General features: G+C 46.8%; 2 protein-coding genes across 2 annotated transcripts; one reads left to right on the top strand and one right to left on the bottom strand.

Moving 5' to 3' along the window:
• The first annotated feature begins 1,545 nt into the window (after positions 1-1,545).
• On the top strand, positions 1,546-3,220 carry LOC125515489 (DNL-type zinc finger protein). Its single transcript, XM_048680975.1, has 2 exons — positions 1,546-1,752; positions 2,453-3,220. Exons 1-2 carry the CDS (start codon positions 1,671-1,673, stop codon positions 2,944-2,946), a joined length of 576 nt encoding a protein of 191 aa, XP_048536932.1. The 5' UTR covers positions 1,546-1,670; the 3' UTR covers positions 2,947-3,220.
• Positions 3,221-3,413: 193 nt separating this feature from the next.
• LOC125515488 (ABC transporter G family member 28-like) lies at positions 3,414-8,775 on the bottom strand. The gene is made up of 14 exons (XM_048680974.1): positions 8,185-8,775; positions 8,005-8,081; positions 7,580-7,861; positions 7,332-7,395; positions 7,112-7,258; positions 6,912-6,946; positions 6,706-6,779; positions 5,731-6,599; positions 5,352-5,648; positions 4,775-5,254; positions 4,527-4,675; positions 4,141-4,430; positions 3,898-4,019; positions 3,414-3,800 (listed from the first exon to the last, which is right to left on the bottom strand). The coding sequence occupies exons 1-14, from the start codon at positions 8,622-8,624 to the stop codon at positions 3,644-3,646; spliced, it is 3,483 nt and encodes a 1,160-aa protein (XP_048536931.1). The 5' UTR covers positions 8,625-8,775; the 3' UTR covers positions 3,414-3,643.
• Between the last annotated feature and the right edge of the window lie 6,802 nt (positions 8,776-15,577).

Here is a 15,577-nt window from a genome sequence, read left to right on the forward strand (position 1 = left end):
TGGGCGACGACACATCCATCACACGACCCAAATTAATGTGAGCGTTTATGTCCTCAAATGCTATTTAACTCCCTTTTCGAGCGCACATGTTATATCTCGCTTATAGCGAGAATAACATACGTCTTGCTGGAGATTTTACCCCCAACATGTAGCTACTGGGCTGGCCCCTTTTCATCTTTTTTTCTCGTTCCCTGGTTTTGATCGAGTTCTCTTGTTCCGCTCCCTGGGTTTCATTCGCTAGGGTTTTTTTTCTTCACTGGTTTACTCGGTTTTTTATTTTTCTTCTTTTTTCACAGGTTTTTCCCTCAGTTTTCATTGGTTTTCTGTTCTTTTATTATTTTCCTTTGTTTTTTTCACTTTTTATTTTTTTTCCTTTCACAGATTTTATTGTTTTCTCTTTGCTTTTCCTTTTTAGCTTTTGTTCTTTGGTTTTCTTCGTTTAGTTCTTGGTTTTAACCAGGTTTTTTGGGTTTTATTCATTTTATTAGGTTTTTTCCTCTTTTTTCTTTTTTTCTTTCTTAGTTTTCTTTATTTATTTCTTTGTTTTCATTGTTTTTTCTTTGTTTTTGTCTCTTTCTTTTGGTTTTCATTCTACAATTTTCGTATACATCAAGAAAATGTTTCTAATATACATTTAACATTTTTCAAATAAAAATTTAACATTTTTTAATACATGGCCAACATTTTTTCAGTACGCATTCTTAACATTTTTCAAATTCTTGATTAACATTTTCCAAATAGAAAATAAAAAAAATACATGGTCAACATTTTTTCTATACACATTTTAAACATTTTCAAATGCTTGATTAACCTGTTTCAAACACAATGTTAGCATTTTTAATACATGGTCAACAGTTTTTCTAAAGCTTGATTAGTAGTTTTTTCAAATTCAATACTAAAATTTCTATAATATATGGTCAACATTTTTTCTATATATATTTATAAAAATGCATGTTATTTTGTTGAAGTACAAGTATAACATTTTTTTAATAATACAAGATTAACTTTTCTAAATACATGGTCAACATTTCTCTATACACACTGAAAAATTTCCAAATGCTTCATTAACATTTTGCAAATACTTGTTTAACATTTTTTTCAAATGCTTTATTAACATTTAAAAATATATGATCAACTTTTCACACATATTGCATATTTTTCGTATATATGAGAAACATTTTCTCTATACACATTTAACATTTTTTCAATGCTTGATTAACCATTTTGTTTTACATGATCAACTTTTCACACACATTGTATAGTTTTTGCATGCATTTTCGTATACATTTGAAAAAAATCTCTACACACATTTAACATTTTTCAGATGCTTGATTAAGAATGTTTTTCAAATGTTTTATGTAAAGTGTTTTTAATATATTTATTTAGAATATTTGGAAGTATAAACGAAAGTAAAAATAGTAATAAGATATGAGGCCCATATAGGTCCTGTCGAGAGTCTCCGGCTTCGGCTTCGTTAGGCCCATATGGAGATCCGGACGTAAGAAGTTTCGCGAGGCCCATATGCGCCCCGGGGGCACGGTAAGAAGAGCCGAGCAGAGAGGCTGCCTCCTCTGTCTGTCTGTCCGCTCTGCTCCGCTCGCCTCTTTCTTTCTTCGCCGGCAAGAAGAAGAAGACGCGCTCCCTCCCCCTCCGTCGCCGGCCGACACGCCATGGCCGCCGGCCGGTTTCTGCCGCTGGCGGGCCGCCGCATCATCGCGGCCCTGTCCCAGCCGTCCGCCCCCTCTTCCCGCGGTGAGCCCCGGCTTCCTCCCCTCCCCCTTCTTGGTCCCCGCCGCTTAAATCCGATCGCTTGTCCTCGGATCGATTGGCCAGGATACCGCAGCACCCGGCGTCCCGGTGGCTGGGATTGTAGGTGTTTTTCTGATTTGATGCTGAGAGCCCCCGCCGTGAATGGTTGTGTCGCGGGATTTGATTCGATTGGGATTTATCTAGGTCGTGTGGGTTGTAGGCGCTGGTGGGAGTTGAAATCTTTGTGTATGATTCCAGCACTGTGTGTACAAATTTAATCTAATTAGGACAGGCCATGCTTTCTTTTCTTTACGCTATGTTATAAAATGATTTGATGGCTTAGGATGCTGTAAACGCAGGCGGCCGACAATCATACTCATAGTCTCACTCAGTTCATGTTTCTCTGTGGAGAATGAATTCTTAGTTGCTGCAAGATTGGCAAATAAATAGCTCAAGCGTTTATCGTTTCATCATATGTATGTATGCATCTCAGCTGTTTGCACTCCTGCAACACCACTGAGCTCATAGCCAACTGAAGCTGAAGCATGTTTTCTCCATGGGGAAATTCACAGTTCCTGCAAAGACTGGCAAATAAGCTGAATCATTCTTTCTTAAATTTCATTTTATCATGTGTGTGTCAGATGTTTTTACTTCTGCGACGCGAGTGAGCTAACGGCCAACCGGATACTCTTTGTCATTGCAGGAATTTTCTTCCCTTCTACTGCGACCGCAGGCTTGAGGTCCCTCCAAACGATCATCGAAGCGGGCAGCAACGCGTCGAATGAGCGTCGCCATGACCCGGAGGATCACAAGACTGGCACCCCGCCGCCGCCAGCTTCGGTCCCTGCAGCAGTGGAGTCGAGCTTCAAGGTCAGAGATGCGTCGAGCCTGAAGATCTCGCCGAGGCACGACATGGCGATGATCTTCACGTGCAAGGTCTGCGAGACGAGGTCCGTGAAGATGGCCAGCCGGGACTCGTACGACAACGGGGTGGTGGTCGCCCGCTGTGGGGGCTGCAACAACCTGCACCTGATGGCGGACAGGCTCGGCTGGTTTGGCCAGCCGGGGAGCATCGAGGACTTCCTGGCGGATCAGGGGCAGGACGTGAAGAAAGGCGACACGGATACTCTCAGCTTCACCCTGGAGGACCTGGCCGGGTCTCAGGTCAAATCCAAGGAACCTTCTGGTGAAAATTAGGCCTTACTGTAATATCTTGGCCTTCTGGTCCAGCAGCAGCTATAATAAAACTGTCACCTCCTTACCAAAACATTGCGAGTTATTCGCTCAGTTTCATGGCTTCTCAAGTGGAGTACAAGCTGCTAAGTTCTAGATTAAAGCTGCAATAGTGAAGTGAATTTTCTGTAGTGGGCTACCCACACTCTAGTATTTTGTGCTTTATCCTTTCTTGTCCAAGTATGTTTTTCCGAGAGAAGAGAACAAAGATATTGAGATGTGACCTTCTGAACCTCTAGTTTAACTGGAATATTGCGTCATTTTTTTATGTGCAAGTATGATGATGAATGGTTGCCGCTGAATAGAGCTACAAATCCTGACCATGTAGTACAGTACAGCCAGAAACTATTTGACATTTGCACCTCAAATGTTACACCGACTGAAGGCGACAAGTGAAGTGTTCCTCTGACATGTGCTATCATCAGCTAATCTGAAATGGATAACGCCTCTACATAAAAATTAGGGCATTCCTGACCAGCTGCCTGCTGCTACTCAACATCCTGCTCTTTACATCTTCACAACAACAAAAAGGTAAATCTGTTCTTATGTACACCTCATGCATGCTGTGAAAGACAGAAAGCTCTAACAATTGTACATTTTTCTGTTACGCAGAGAAAGAAAGAAGCGATGAACCGATCAGCTGTATCTATCGACAGAGGGGTCAGTGCTTCTGGAATACTACCATGCAGAAGAAGGCTATGCAGCGGAAGATCACCCCGTTGGCCACGAGGACCCATAAACAGAGACTCCTGTTGCTGATGTCGTAGCCGTTACTTTGCAGAGAGCCGCACCGTGTTATCAACCACACCCCGGTGTAGCTGCAACCACGAACAAGCAATCGGGTGTTTGGTCAAAGACAATTTTACTTGCGAGCTCATTTATGTCAGGGAGGAATTTGATGGGAGGCATACGCACTTGTGAGCGTTGGCGATCACGAATGCCTCCAGAGCCCACTTTGTGTAGCAAAGATCAGCTATGATAGTGTCCTTCTGCTGAGTTGCTATCAAGGTGAGAACGACTGGGAGCAGTGCAGACCACTGCAAACAAAAGCATGTAGCATGAGCAATGATGAGCAATCTACAAGGGAGTGTCAAGAGCTTTTTTTTTGATTTCATGGTCATCAAAATACAATTGAGGAATGGAAGCATGTTTGAGTACCAGTTGTGCGGAGCCTGGCTGGAAGAAGATGGCGAGGGTGTAGCCGATGCCCGTGACGCAGTACACAAGCGCAACAATGACGACATAGTTCTCCCAGATGGACGACCTGGGGTTGTTGAAGAAGTAGAACATGGAGAGGTAGACGATGGGCTTGACGATGGTGTTGAAGTGGTCGATGGTGTCCTTGGCCAGGAAGTAGGCCAGCGAGCTCATCCCCGAGGCCCTTTCCCTCCAGTAGTATATCTTGTCCAGGGCGAAGGATCTTAGGGCTCCGATTTTGCAAAGCAGGGCTGCGTCATGCACGCAGCTTGGCATGAGTGAACCTCGAGAAGTGGTCAGCCTAGATATGCAGATTCGGGGAGAAAGAGAAGGCAGGCCAGACTTACAGACGGCGATGACAGTGTAAGTGTACCCAAGCGCTCCAAACGTTTCGTCGCTCACTTTGGCCAGCGTCCCCAGGCATATCCCAGCGAGGCAGAGTATCAGGTAGTCGACAGCCAGTATCCTTGCTTCCCGGAGCCTCTGCTTGCCAACCCTGAATGAATGAATGAAGACATAAACACCGAGATGAGCTGGAGAAGAACTCCCCGGCCAGGAAATGACATGTTCAATACACAGATGAGGGAGACCTTACCTTCCCAGGAAGTACCTGTACTGCCTAAGGATGCCGGGGGTGTTGCGGTTTGACAGATCTAAGGTTGACTTGTTATAGTCAAACTCATCCTTCTTCTGCATGATGGTGTCCTTGATATTGGCCCACATTTCTGATAGAAAGGATGGGCTTGCGTCCGCGCCAGGAGAAGAAGGGTCTGCGCCTCCTCTGGACGAAGATCCAGACCCGGAGGTGCTCCGCAGCATGTCCCGTGGAACGTCATAGCCGTTGTGCAGCATCCATCTGAGCGGCAGGTCCTTAACGGTTACGCCCGCGCTCATGTTTGGCTTCACGATGCCCTCCAAGATGTCAATGTAGTAGTCGGGTGGGTTCACGCGATCCGGCACGACAATGCCCAGCCCCGAGAAGTATTCTTCCACCTTCTTCACTGGACCGTGGTAGACGGTCATCCCCCCTTTGGCGAGAAGTATCAAGTCATCAAACATTCTGTACAGCGTGTAGCTGAGACGGCAAAGGGCTTTGTTTTAGTCAGGGAGAATTGCTGCAGGCGATGAGGCAAACATATAATACCGTTCTGCATTTGAGGTTGGAAGCAAACCTAGGCTGATGAACAACCATGGAGATGTTGACGCCTTCGAGAGCTTCCCGGCGAAGGGCGCGGAGAAGAAGCAGGGAGGATGCACTATCCAAACCTGAAGTTGGCTCATCCAAGATCAACACCGAAGGTTCCATGACCATTTCTACACCGACGTTGACTCTCTTGCGCTGGCCACCGGAGATGCCGCGCTGCTCCACCGTCCCGACCAAAGAATCTCGAACTGGCTGCAGCCCCAAAGACTCAATGACCCTCTCCACGACGAGGACCTTTTCGGCTTTCGACATGTCTGCTGCAAGCCTGAGATTCAACAAACATACAGTAAGTTAGTTCACTTGTGTAAACTGAAAAGGTAGATGGCCAACTCTACTTGGGCAAATACCTGCATCTTGCATTGAACCAGAGATTTTCTTCAACGGTTAGGTTGCCATGGACAATGTCATCTTGGGGAACAAAGCCGATAATCCTCTTGTACGCACGGATCGGCTCAACTTTACCATTGATGAGCACCAAGCCTGATGTGTCACAACCAGTTGCCTTGCCGGCGACAGCACTCAGAAATGTGGTCTTGCCAGCACCAGATGGGCCCATGACGGCAGCTACGCGGCCAGGCATGAGCTTTCCTGTCACGGACCTCAAGATCTTCTTCTTGCTCCCGGTCAACGTCAGAGTTAGGTCCTTGAACGCGACCTCAATGGGCATTCTCGAACCGACTTCGTGCTCTTTGGCCATGCTTACCACACCAGACAAACTCATGTTGTTATCGTTCTCCTCCATCTCCTGTTGAATTGCCTTTTCCTTCTCGATTTGACCGTATGCATACTTGAAAATCTGGCTCCGGCTGTGCATCTGCTTCCCTTTGGGCATCTTCTTGCCGGTCTTATCTCCTATTTCCATTTGGAATCCTTCGGGCCCGTCTGGGTTCTCTTCAAGGGAGCTTATCATGTCGGGGAGGTTGCTCTTTTTTCCAGCCCCATCCGTTCCAACTGAAGGCATCATGCCTTTCGATGACATCCCCCCTGGCTGTCCCGGCTTCTGCTTGCGCGAGAAGGTGCGAGACAGTTGTGACTGAAGGCCAGTGCTAGCCTTCTTGGCGACATCTCTAGCTGTTTTCCACCTCTCACGAGCCTGCGCCGTCTCTTTCGCATACCTTGCAGCAGCCTCTCGAGATTTTGCTTGCTTTTTCTCACGGTTGGTTAGAAGTTGGCCAGAGAAATTGTAGATGATCAGAAGGACTAGACAAGAGGCAATCTGCGGAGCCGCACAAAAGAACAGAAGACAAGTGTCAGTTCGACCAAAGCAGCTGCGGCTTCCAAAAGGACAATAACCATGATATCGATTCGCTTAGTGGCATTACCACTAGCAACATGCCAAAGATCGTAATGTCCTGATTAACAGAGTTGGGCGGACATGCGCTCTTCTTGTAGCATCCTGCAGGGAAGAAGAAGAAGAAGAAGAAGAAGAAGAAGAAGAAGAAGGCCACATTCAGGACGCGCACGGGTCAAGAAGACTGCGGAGGGTATGGATTCCAACTCCTCTGCAATGAGAAGTGGTCGAGCTTACTGGTTTGCGAAGTCGATCCCTTCCTGCAGTAATACCTGCAAAAGCACAACTGATTCTCTCAGCATCTGAACAGATAAACACCCGAGCAATCGACCGCAAGAAGAGCATGCCCACTAAATATACCACTGGTGCAGGGTATATGATTACGAACAATGGTTGTCATGGAACTACAACTTGAAACATCAGATAGATAGGATTACCCACTACTACAAGGGAGCTTCTGGGTCGTGCTCGGGCAGTAGAATCCAGCCGGGCAGAAAACGTCGTCGGTGCTCATCACATCTGCCCAATTGTCAGCACTTCCACATGTGTGGTTTGGGTTCCCAGCAGGCGGTTGGTAATTGTACCTGAAATGCATCTTCAGCATTAAGTTATGATGAAACTGTGGAAATTTAGAAGTTCCGAGGGCAGACGACTTACGGGTCGCAGATCCCCGTAGTCTTGTTTAGGGTGGACAGTGGGCAGTATGCTCCAAGAGGGCAAGCTGCACATGACAGAATTTCCTCCCAATCAAAAAATTAGATAACAATTCCTTTCTGTTTGCATTTGAGTTGGCATAACTGCATATATCCTGAAACATTCATTTCGCTTCTTTCTGATCAACTCAGAAATGGGAAATTCTTTTTCTCAGCTGTGATGTTGGCATGGGTTGATGAGTGCTAACTTACGTATCATGCAGGTGAGGGCATGGGGGCAGAAGAAGCCGGGGCAGCAGGCCTGGCAGTCGTCGGCGCGGTAGGGGATGTCCTTGGCGTCCTGGAGGTCGACCTTCTGCTCGCCGGCGCTGCAGGCCCAGCCGGGCTCGCAGCCGTCGATCCAGGAGGAGAGGTTGCAGTTCTTGTTGGGCCTGACGTAGCTCTTCTCCCACCTGGTCTCCTCCCCGCTCTCGATCAGGCTGTTGAAGTAGAACTTCATCTCCGCCGCCGTGCACACCCGCTGGTGCAGGTCACCTGCCGCAGAGAACCATGATCTAGATCTTGAAAGGCGGCATCGTTGTTGATCGAATTGAAAATGATTTGCAAGGAAATGACAACGGTTCAAAATGCTACCGTGCAGAAGGTACTAAGAATGCGGATGTGCCTTTGTTTTTTACCATTGGTCTGCTTCATGCAGTTGTTGAGGAAGGAGGTGTCCTTGGTGAAGTTGAAGGCCGCGTCCCACTCCGAGTCCCTGCGTAATCGGAATCCGAATCGGAGATCACCACACGAGATGGATCGATCCATCCCACGGGAAAAACGGAGAAGAAGAAGAAGGAGAATGGACATGCACGTACGTGTCCTTGATGCAGTAGCCGAGCTGGCTGCGGATGGAGCGGGCGAAGGTGGCGGTGAGGCCCTTGAGGCGCTTGTTGACGATCTCGGCGACGACGGGGTTGCCGACGAGGCCCTTGCCCCCGGCGGCCGAGGCGGCGCCGCCCCCGACCCCGTCCCCGCCGTAGTCGTCGTCGATGGCGTGCTCCTCGAAGGAGAGCCGCGGGACGGCGGCGGCGTGCTCCTGGAAGGAGGAGAGGCGCGGGACGACGTTGTAGGCGGGGCTGCCGATGGCGATGGCGCGCGCGGCGGCGGCCGAGGTGAGGAGGAGCAGCGCGGCGGCGAGCTGCTGCCCCGCCACTCGGGCCATGGGTTGGGCGGACGGGCGGAGGGAGGACGCTCGGTGGAGCTGCAGGGTCGGCGCCTTGGGGCCTAGGTGGTAGGCATTGGTGGTGGCTGGCATTGGGAGGCCTCTCGGCTGGCTGGCTGGGATGGGAGGAGGAGGAGCTCGCGGGGCGGTGGTGGTGGAGAGCAGAAATAGGAAGGGGGCAGAGGGTGGTCGGGGAGTGAGGGGAGACGGGCCATGGGCCACGCGCCTCCTTCATCTGATGAACTGGACCTTGCTTTCTTCCACTGGCCCTTTCGGCCTTTTTACCAATGGGTGTATGTTTGAGATGCTTGCCGCTCATTCAGAGCAGTAACGTTTTTGTATTTTGTAGCATACAAACAACATTTTGCATTCTGATGGACCCAGTATCCCAATCACTACAAGCTACATGCTACCACCAAATCACTACAAGCTACCGCCGCATGGGGCCCCATGTGGCAGCCCCCACGACGTTCGCAACACTTCAAAAAGGCTCATGAAAGATATTGTAGCCAAGGGTGCAAATGCATCACACATAGACTCGTAAATTTGATGCTCTTATGAACATTTTCCTCAACATTTGAACATTTTTTTAAGTCTTATGAACATTTTTCTAAATGGTATGGACATTTTTTTATGTAATAAACGTTCAAAAAAATATATGCGCTATTTTTTTACATTTGCATTAACATTTTTAAGTGTTATGAACATTTTTTTCCTAAATGCAATGAATGTATTTTTATATGTCATGAACGTTTCTAAAAATGATATGAATATTTTTACATTATTTCAAGTTTTTTTAAATATCATCAACAATTGTTTAAACCTGTGAACATTTTTGTTAGATGCTACGAATATTTTTTAGAATGTGAAGAACATTTTTTAAATGTCATGAACATTTTATTCAACATGCATGAACACATTTAGAAGCTGCGTGAACAATTTTACAATACAAAAAGTGTTTGTGGAAATAAAAATAGAAATAGAAAAACTATTAAAAAAATAAGTTTCCGTGTTATTATCCCCGGCCTCTGCATCTATCGATGCACACAACCATAATAATTTTTCATATACCTCTAAAATACATTCTTTTTTACCTAATAACATTAGAGAAAAAAGAAACAAAAATAGACAAGAGACAAATTGAAAAGATGTAATCATGCGTGCTCCATCGTCTTGCTAAGGGACATAGATGCCCCCATAGTATCTGTGTGAGAATGTGATGTCATGAAAGATTGATGGTTTTTTCTTTCCGGGGAACGAAAGACAAATGACTGGTTGAACAATGGTTTAGCTCAAACCATGACCAGTTTTGTAGGCGTAGCTTAGCATGTTTTTAATCTCACCTACCATGCGAACCAATGCAAAACTCAACCTGCAGTAAAAATCATGCGAACTAGACCCAAACAATCATGCGAACTAGACCGAATCGAATCATGGAAGTTGAGAACTCTCTAGAGAACCCGTTGGTGGTAATTAACATCAATGCCACGCACAAAATCCTTCCATCTTGAGAAAATAGAAATTTTGGCATTTTAGACCACCTGCGCGAGTGTAATGCCAGAAAGGACCACCTCTCAGTGTAATTGGCAAATATCCATGCCGGCAGACCTGATAGGCGACACCAGGGACATGGTAGCTGCCATAGCCCATGGCGGCAGGTGCCATGTCATCACATCATTCTGTTTTCTTTTCTACATCACTCCAAATCCTATGATGCCAAGGGTGCCACCACTGGTTGTGGCGGCAGGCGACACATGTCGCCTGCCAGGCCTGCCGTCATGATACTTTGTCATTGCATTGAGAGGTGGACTTTCTGGCATTTCACTCATGCAGGTGGTCTAAAATGCCAAAAAATCGAGGAGAGGAGGGTTGTTAGAAGGTTGAATAGATTACTAGATACAACCACTAAAAATTGTAGTTATATGTAACAATTCTACTTGTCCTCTCGTGCATGGAAGTAGAATATGGAACCCGGAAGAGAATGCACTACCACAACATTTGGCCCTTGTCATGTGTGATGTAAAACGTGTAGCCTTGGGAAACCACACAACTCCAATAGTAATACTAAGTTGGATATTTGCAATACTAAGTATTGTGTTTATGCCCTTCACCCTTTTGTTATGAAGTGTTCAGTTCTTTCCGGGCATATGAGAGTTTCTGAATTCTAAACGGGAAGTTGGTGTTCAGATAGTGTCAAAAATTGAGTCAACTGAACCAACTGTACCTTCTTGGTATAATCGAATTTTAGCTGTGTTAATACTTTTGTAATCAGGAATGAAGCCAGTGCAGAATAAGTTTTTGCCTGATTTGTACAGGAATACAGGGACATAATATATTTTTTACAACAACAAAAGTAGTACAGACGTCCCGTCGACATCGTTCTCGATCTTCAAAGTCTGTGGCTTCTACCCCCCAAAATATATCAATATGTGAGTGTATATGCTACCTGTTGAGAATGCGTTGGTTTTCCCTTGAAGAAGAAAGGGTGATGCAGCAAAGTAGCGTAAGTATTTCCCTCAGTTTTTGAGAACCAAGATATTAATTCAGTAGGAGACTACACGCAAGTCCCTCGTACCTGTACAAACAAATAAGAACATTGCAACCAACGCGATAAAGGGGTTGTCAATCCCTTCACGGTCACTTGTAAAAGTGAGATCTGATAAAGATGATAAGATAAATATTTTTGGTATTTTTGTTGTATAGATTGGAAAATAAAGATTGCAAAATAAAAGGCGGCAGAATAGCAAGTAGATAGGAAAATAATATGATGGAAGATAGATCCGGAGGCCATAGGTTTCACTAGTGGCTTCTCTCAAGATAGTAAATTCTACGGTGGTGAACAAATTATTGTCCAGGAATTGATAGAAAAGCGCATAGTTATGAGAATATCTAGGCATGATCATATATATAGGCATCACGTCCGTGACAAGTAGACCGAAATGATTCTGCATCTACTACTATTACTCCACACATTGACCGCTATCCAGCATGCATCTAGAGTATTAATTTTATAAGAACAGAGTAACGCATTAGATAAGATGGCATAATGTAGAGGGATAAACTCAAGCAATATGATATAAACCCCATCTTTTTATCCTCGATGGCAATAATACAATATGTGTCTTGCTGCCCCTGCTGTAACTGGGAAAGGACACCGCAAAATTGAACTCAAAGCTAAGCACTTCTCCCATTGTAAGAAAGATCAATCTAGTAGGCCAAACCAAACTGATAATTCGAAGAGACTTGCAAAGATATTAAATCATGCATAAAAGAATTCAGAGAAGAATTAAATATTGTTCATAGATAATCTTGATCATAAACTCATAATTCATTGGATCTCGACAAACACACCGCAAAAAGAATTACATCGAATAGATCTCCAAGAGAATCGAGGACAACTTTGTATTGAGATCCAAAGAGAGAGAAGAAGTCATCTAGCTAATAACTATGGACCCGAAGGTCTGTGGTAAACTACTCACACATTATCGGAGAGGCTATGGTGTTGATGTAGAAGCCCTCCGTGATCGATTCCCTCTCCGGCGAAGCGCCGGAAAAGGCCCCAAGATGGGATCTCACGGGTACAGAAGGTTGCAGCGGTGGAAATAGGGTTTCGTGGTGCTCTCGGATGTTTTCGGGGTATATGAGTATATATAGGCGAAAGAAATAGGTCGGTTGAGCCACAAGGAGCCCACGAGGGTGGGGGCGCCTACCCCCCCCCCCCCCCCCCCCCCCGGGCGCGCCCTCCTACCTCGTAGACGCCTCGTTGCTTTCTTGACGTCCACTCCAAGTCTTCTGCATTGCGTTTGTTCCAAAACTAACTCTCCCGAAGGTTTCATTCAGTTTGGATTCCGTTTGGTATTCCTTTTCTGCGAAACACCGAAATAGGCAAAAAACAGCAATTTGCACTGGGCCTTTGGTTAGTAGGTTAGTCCCAAAAATAATATAAAAGTACATAACAAAGCCCATTAAACATCCAAAACATATAATATAATAGCATGAAATAATTAAAAATTATAGATATATTGAAGAAGTATCAATATACATATGCTTGTGTTCTGGAAAAGGAAAAGCAATGACTGCTTCAGAAAATAGGAAAATGAGTGAAAAAGACAAGCGGTCCTTCATTTGATCGCCCCTTACTATGGCATCAAGAGAGATGTTCATGCAAGCATCGCACAAAGCAACATCTTCTTACATCTTGTAGTTGACGCACTTTGAGCCTTCCTCATTGTTTTACTGTCGAGCTCCTTGGCAAGGAATGGAAGGATGGATACATGCATTTTGTAGTGTGTTTTTAAAAAAGGTAGACCCTCAAGTGACGAAGTTGGTGGGGAAGAAGGTTGAGCGTCACGATTTCCATAGGGTGCAAGACCGCCGGTGAAAGACCTCCAATCCATGGGCGGAAAGCGGCCCGATGTCATGAAAACACAAAGCATCGATGACTGGGATAAAGAGGTGAATGCGTAGGGGACGAGTCTTAGGGCATCTCCAGCCGCGCCCCCAAGAAGGGCCCCCAGGCGTCTTTTCGTTCGCCGGCATCAAGAAATCGGCCCAGTCGCGCTTCCAAGAGCCCAGTTTTCGTCGACTCGGGTCGAAATTGGCGACGGCAGACCCAACCCGAACCCGGCGTGCTGGGGGTCGCTCGGGGGCGCCGGGCGAATCGTTTTTGGCGCGAAGAGCCGTGGGCCCGCCGCGTCAGCGACTCTACCCTCTTCTCGCCCCTTCGTCGTCCTCATCGCCTCGTTTCCCGTGGCGAATCAATGCCAAAGCTGCCGCGCGCTGCCGCGCCGGTCAGCCTCCATTGATGCCTCACGGGCGGTGCAGTGAAGGCTGGGCGGCGCGTCCCTCGGCCGCCACGCAATCACGCCACGCGTAACGCGCCGGCCAAGCCTACCACGCGGTGCCTCCGCCTATAAAAGCCGACTGCAAGCGCGCCAGAGAGACTCACCCCGATCATCCACCGACGACGCGCTCATTTCTCCCCCTTTCCTCCTCTCGCCGTCACCAGTTGAGAAAGCATGGCCGAGCGTTTCCCAGGCGACGGCGCGGCGGCGAACGGATTTGGGCGTCGTCATCTGCATGAGGACGAGGCTCGCCTCCTTTTCGAGGCCGAGTACCCGGTCCCGCCGGACATGCGGGTGCCCGGGGCTTGGAGGATCAGCGCCGGCGGCGTGCCGGTGCCACCTGTTGGGTTTCGTCGTAGTAATTTCAAAATTTTCCTACGCACACGCAAGATCATGGTGATGCATAGCAACGAGAGGGGAGAGTGTTGTCTACGTACCCACGCAGACCGACTGCGGAAGCGTGACACAACGTAGAGGAAGTAGTCGTACGTCTTCACGATCCAACCGATCAAGCACCGAAACTACGGCACGTCCGAGTTCGAGCACACGTTCAGCTCGATGACGATCCCCGGACTCCGATCCAGCAAAGTGTCGGGGAAGAGTTCCGTCAGCACGACGGCGTGGTGACGATCTTGATGTACTACAGCAGCAGGGCTTCGCCTAAACTCCGCTACAGTATTATCGAGGAATATGGTGGCGGGGGCACCGCACACGGCTAAGGAATAGATCACGTGGATCAACTTGTGTGTCTAGAGGTGCCCTGCCTCGTATATAAAGGAGCCAAGGGGGAGGGGCTGGCCGGCCAAGGAGGAGGGCGCAGGAGGAGTCCTACTCCCTCTGCCCGGTGGGAGTAGGATTCCCCCCTTTCCTAGTTGGAATAGGATTCGGGAGGGGGAAAGAGGAGAGAGAGAAGGAAGGGGAGGCGCCGCCCCCCTCTCCTTGTCCTATTCGAACTAGGGGGAGGGGCGCGCGGCCCAGCCCTGGCCACCTCTCCTCTCTTCCACTAAAGCCCACTAAGGCCCATATACCTCCCGGGGGGTTCCGGTAACCTCCCGGTACTCCGGTAAAATCCCGATTTCACTCGGAACACTTTCGATATCCAAATATAGGCTTCCAATATATCAATCTTTATGTCTCGACCATTTCGAGACTCCTCGTCATGTCCGTGATCACATCCGGGACTCGGAACAAACTTCGGTACATCAAAATGCATAAACTCATAATATAACTGTCATCAAAACCCTAAGCGTGCGGACCCTACGGGTTCGAGAACAATGTAGACATGACCGAGACACGTCTCCGATCAATAACCAATAGCGGAACCTGGATGCTCATATTGGCTCCCACATATTCTACGAAGATCTTTATCGGTCAGACCGCATAACAACATACGTTGTTCCCTTTGTCATCGGTATGTTACTTGCCCGAGATTCGATCGTCGGTATCTCAATACCTAGTTCAATCTCGTTACCGGCAAGTCTCTTTACTCGTTTCGTAATACATCATCTCGCAACTAACTCATTAGTTGCAATGCTTGCAAGGCTTATGTGATGTGCATTACCGAGAGGGCCCAGAGATACCTCTCCGACAATTGGAGTGACAAATCCTAATCTCGAAATACGCCAACCCAACATGTACCTTTGGAGACACCTGTAGAGCTCCTTTATAATCACCCAGTTACGTTGTGACATTTGGTAGCACACAAAGTGTTCCTCCGGTAAACGGGAGTTGCATAATCTCATAGTCATAGGAACATATATAAGTCATGAAGAAAGCAATAGCAACATACTAAACGATCAAGTGCTAAGCTAATGGAATGGGTCATGTCAATCACATCATTCTCCTAATGATGTGATCCCATTAATCAAATGACAACACATGTCTATGGTTAGGAAACATAACCATCTTTGATTAACGAGCTAGTCAAGTAGAGGCATACTAGTGACGTTTGGTTTGTCTATGTATTCACACAAGTATTATGTTTCCGGATAATACAATTCTAGCATGAATAATAAACTTTTATCATGATATAAGGAAATAAAATAATAACATTATTATTGCCTCTAGGGCATATTTCCTTCAGTCTCCCACTTGCACTAGAGTCAATAATCTAGATTATACAGTAATGATTCTAACACCCATGGAGCTTTGGTGCTGATCATGTTTTGCTCGTGGAAGAGGCTTAGTCAACGGGTCTGCTAT

Source organism: Triticum urartu, chromosome 6 (genome assembly GCF_003073215.2).
Source record: "Triticum urartu cultivar G1812 chromosome 6, Tu2.1, whole genome shotgun sequence".
NCBI lineage: Eukaryota > Viridiplantae > Streptophyta > Magnoliopsida > Poales > Poaceae > Triticum > Triticum urartu.

Coding starts and splice junctions, on each gene's coding strand:
- LOC125515488 (XM_048680974.1), bottom strand. CDS start 8,624: ATGCCAGCCACCACCAATGCCTACCACCTAGGCCCCAAGGCGCCGACC. Junction 6,780..6,911: donor GGGATCGACTTCGCAAACCA/GTAAGCTCGACC, acceptor TCTTCCCTGCAG/GATGCTACAAGAAGAGCGCA. Junction 5,255..5,351: donor ATGGTTGTTCATCAGCCTAG/GTTTGCTTCCAA, acceptor TTGCCGTCTCAG/CTACACGCTGTACAGAATGT.
- LOC125515489 (XM_048680975.1), top strand. CDS start 1,671: ATGGCCGCCGGCCGGTTTCTGCCGCTGGCGGGCCGCCGCATCATCGCG. Junction 1,753..2,452: donor GTCCGCCCCCTCTTCCCGCG/GTGAGCCCCGGC, acceptor TTGTCATTGCAG/GAATTTTCTTCCCTTCTACT.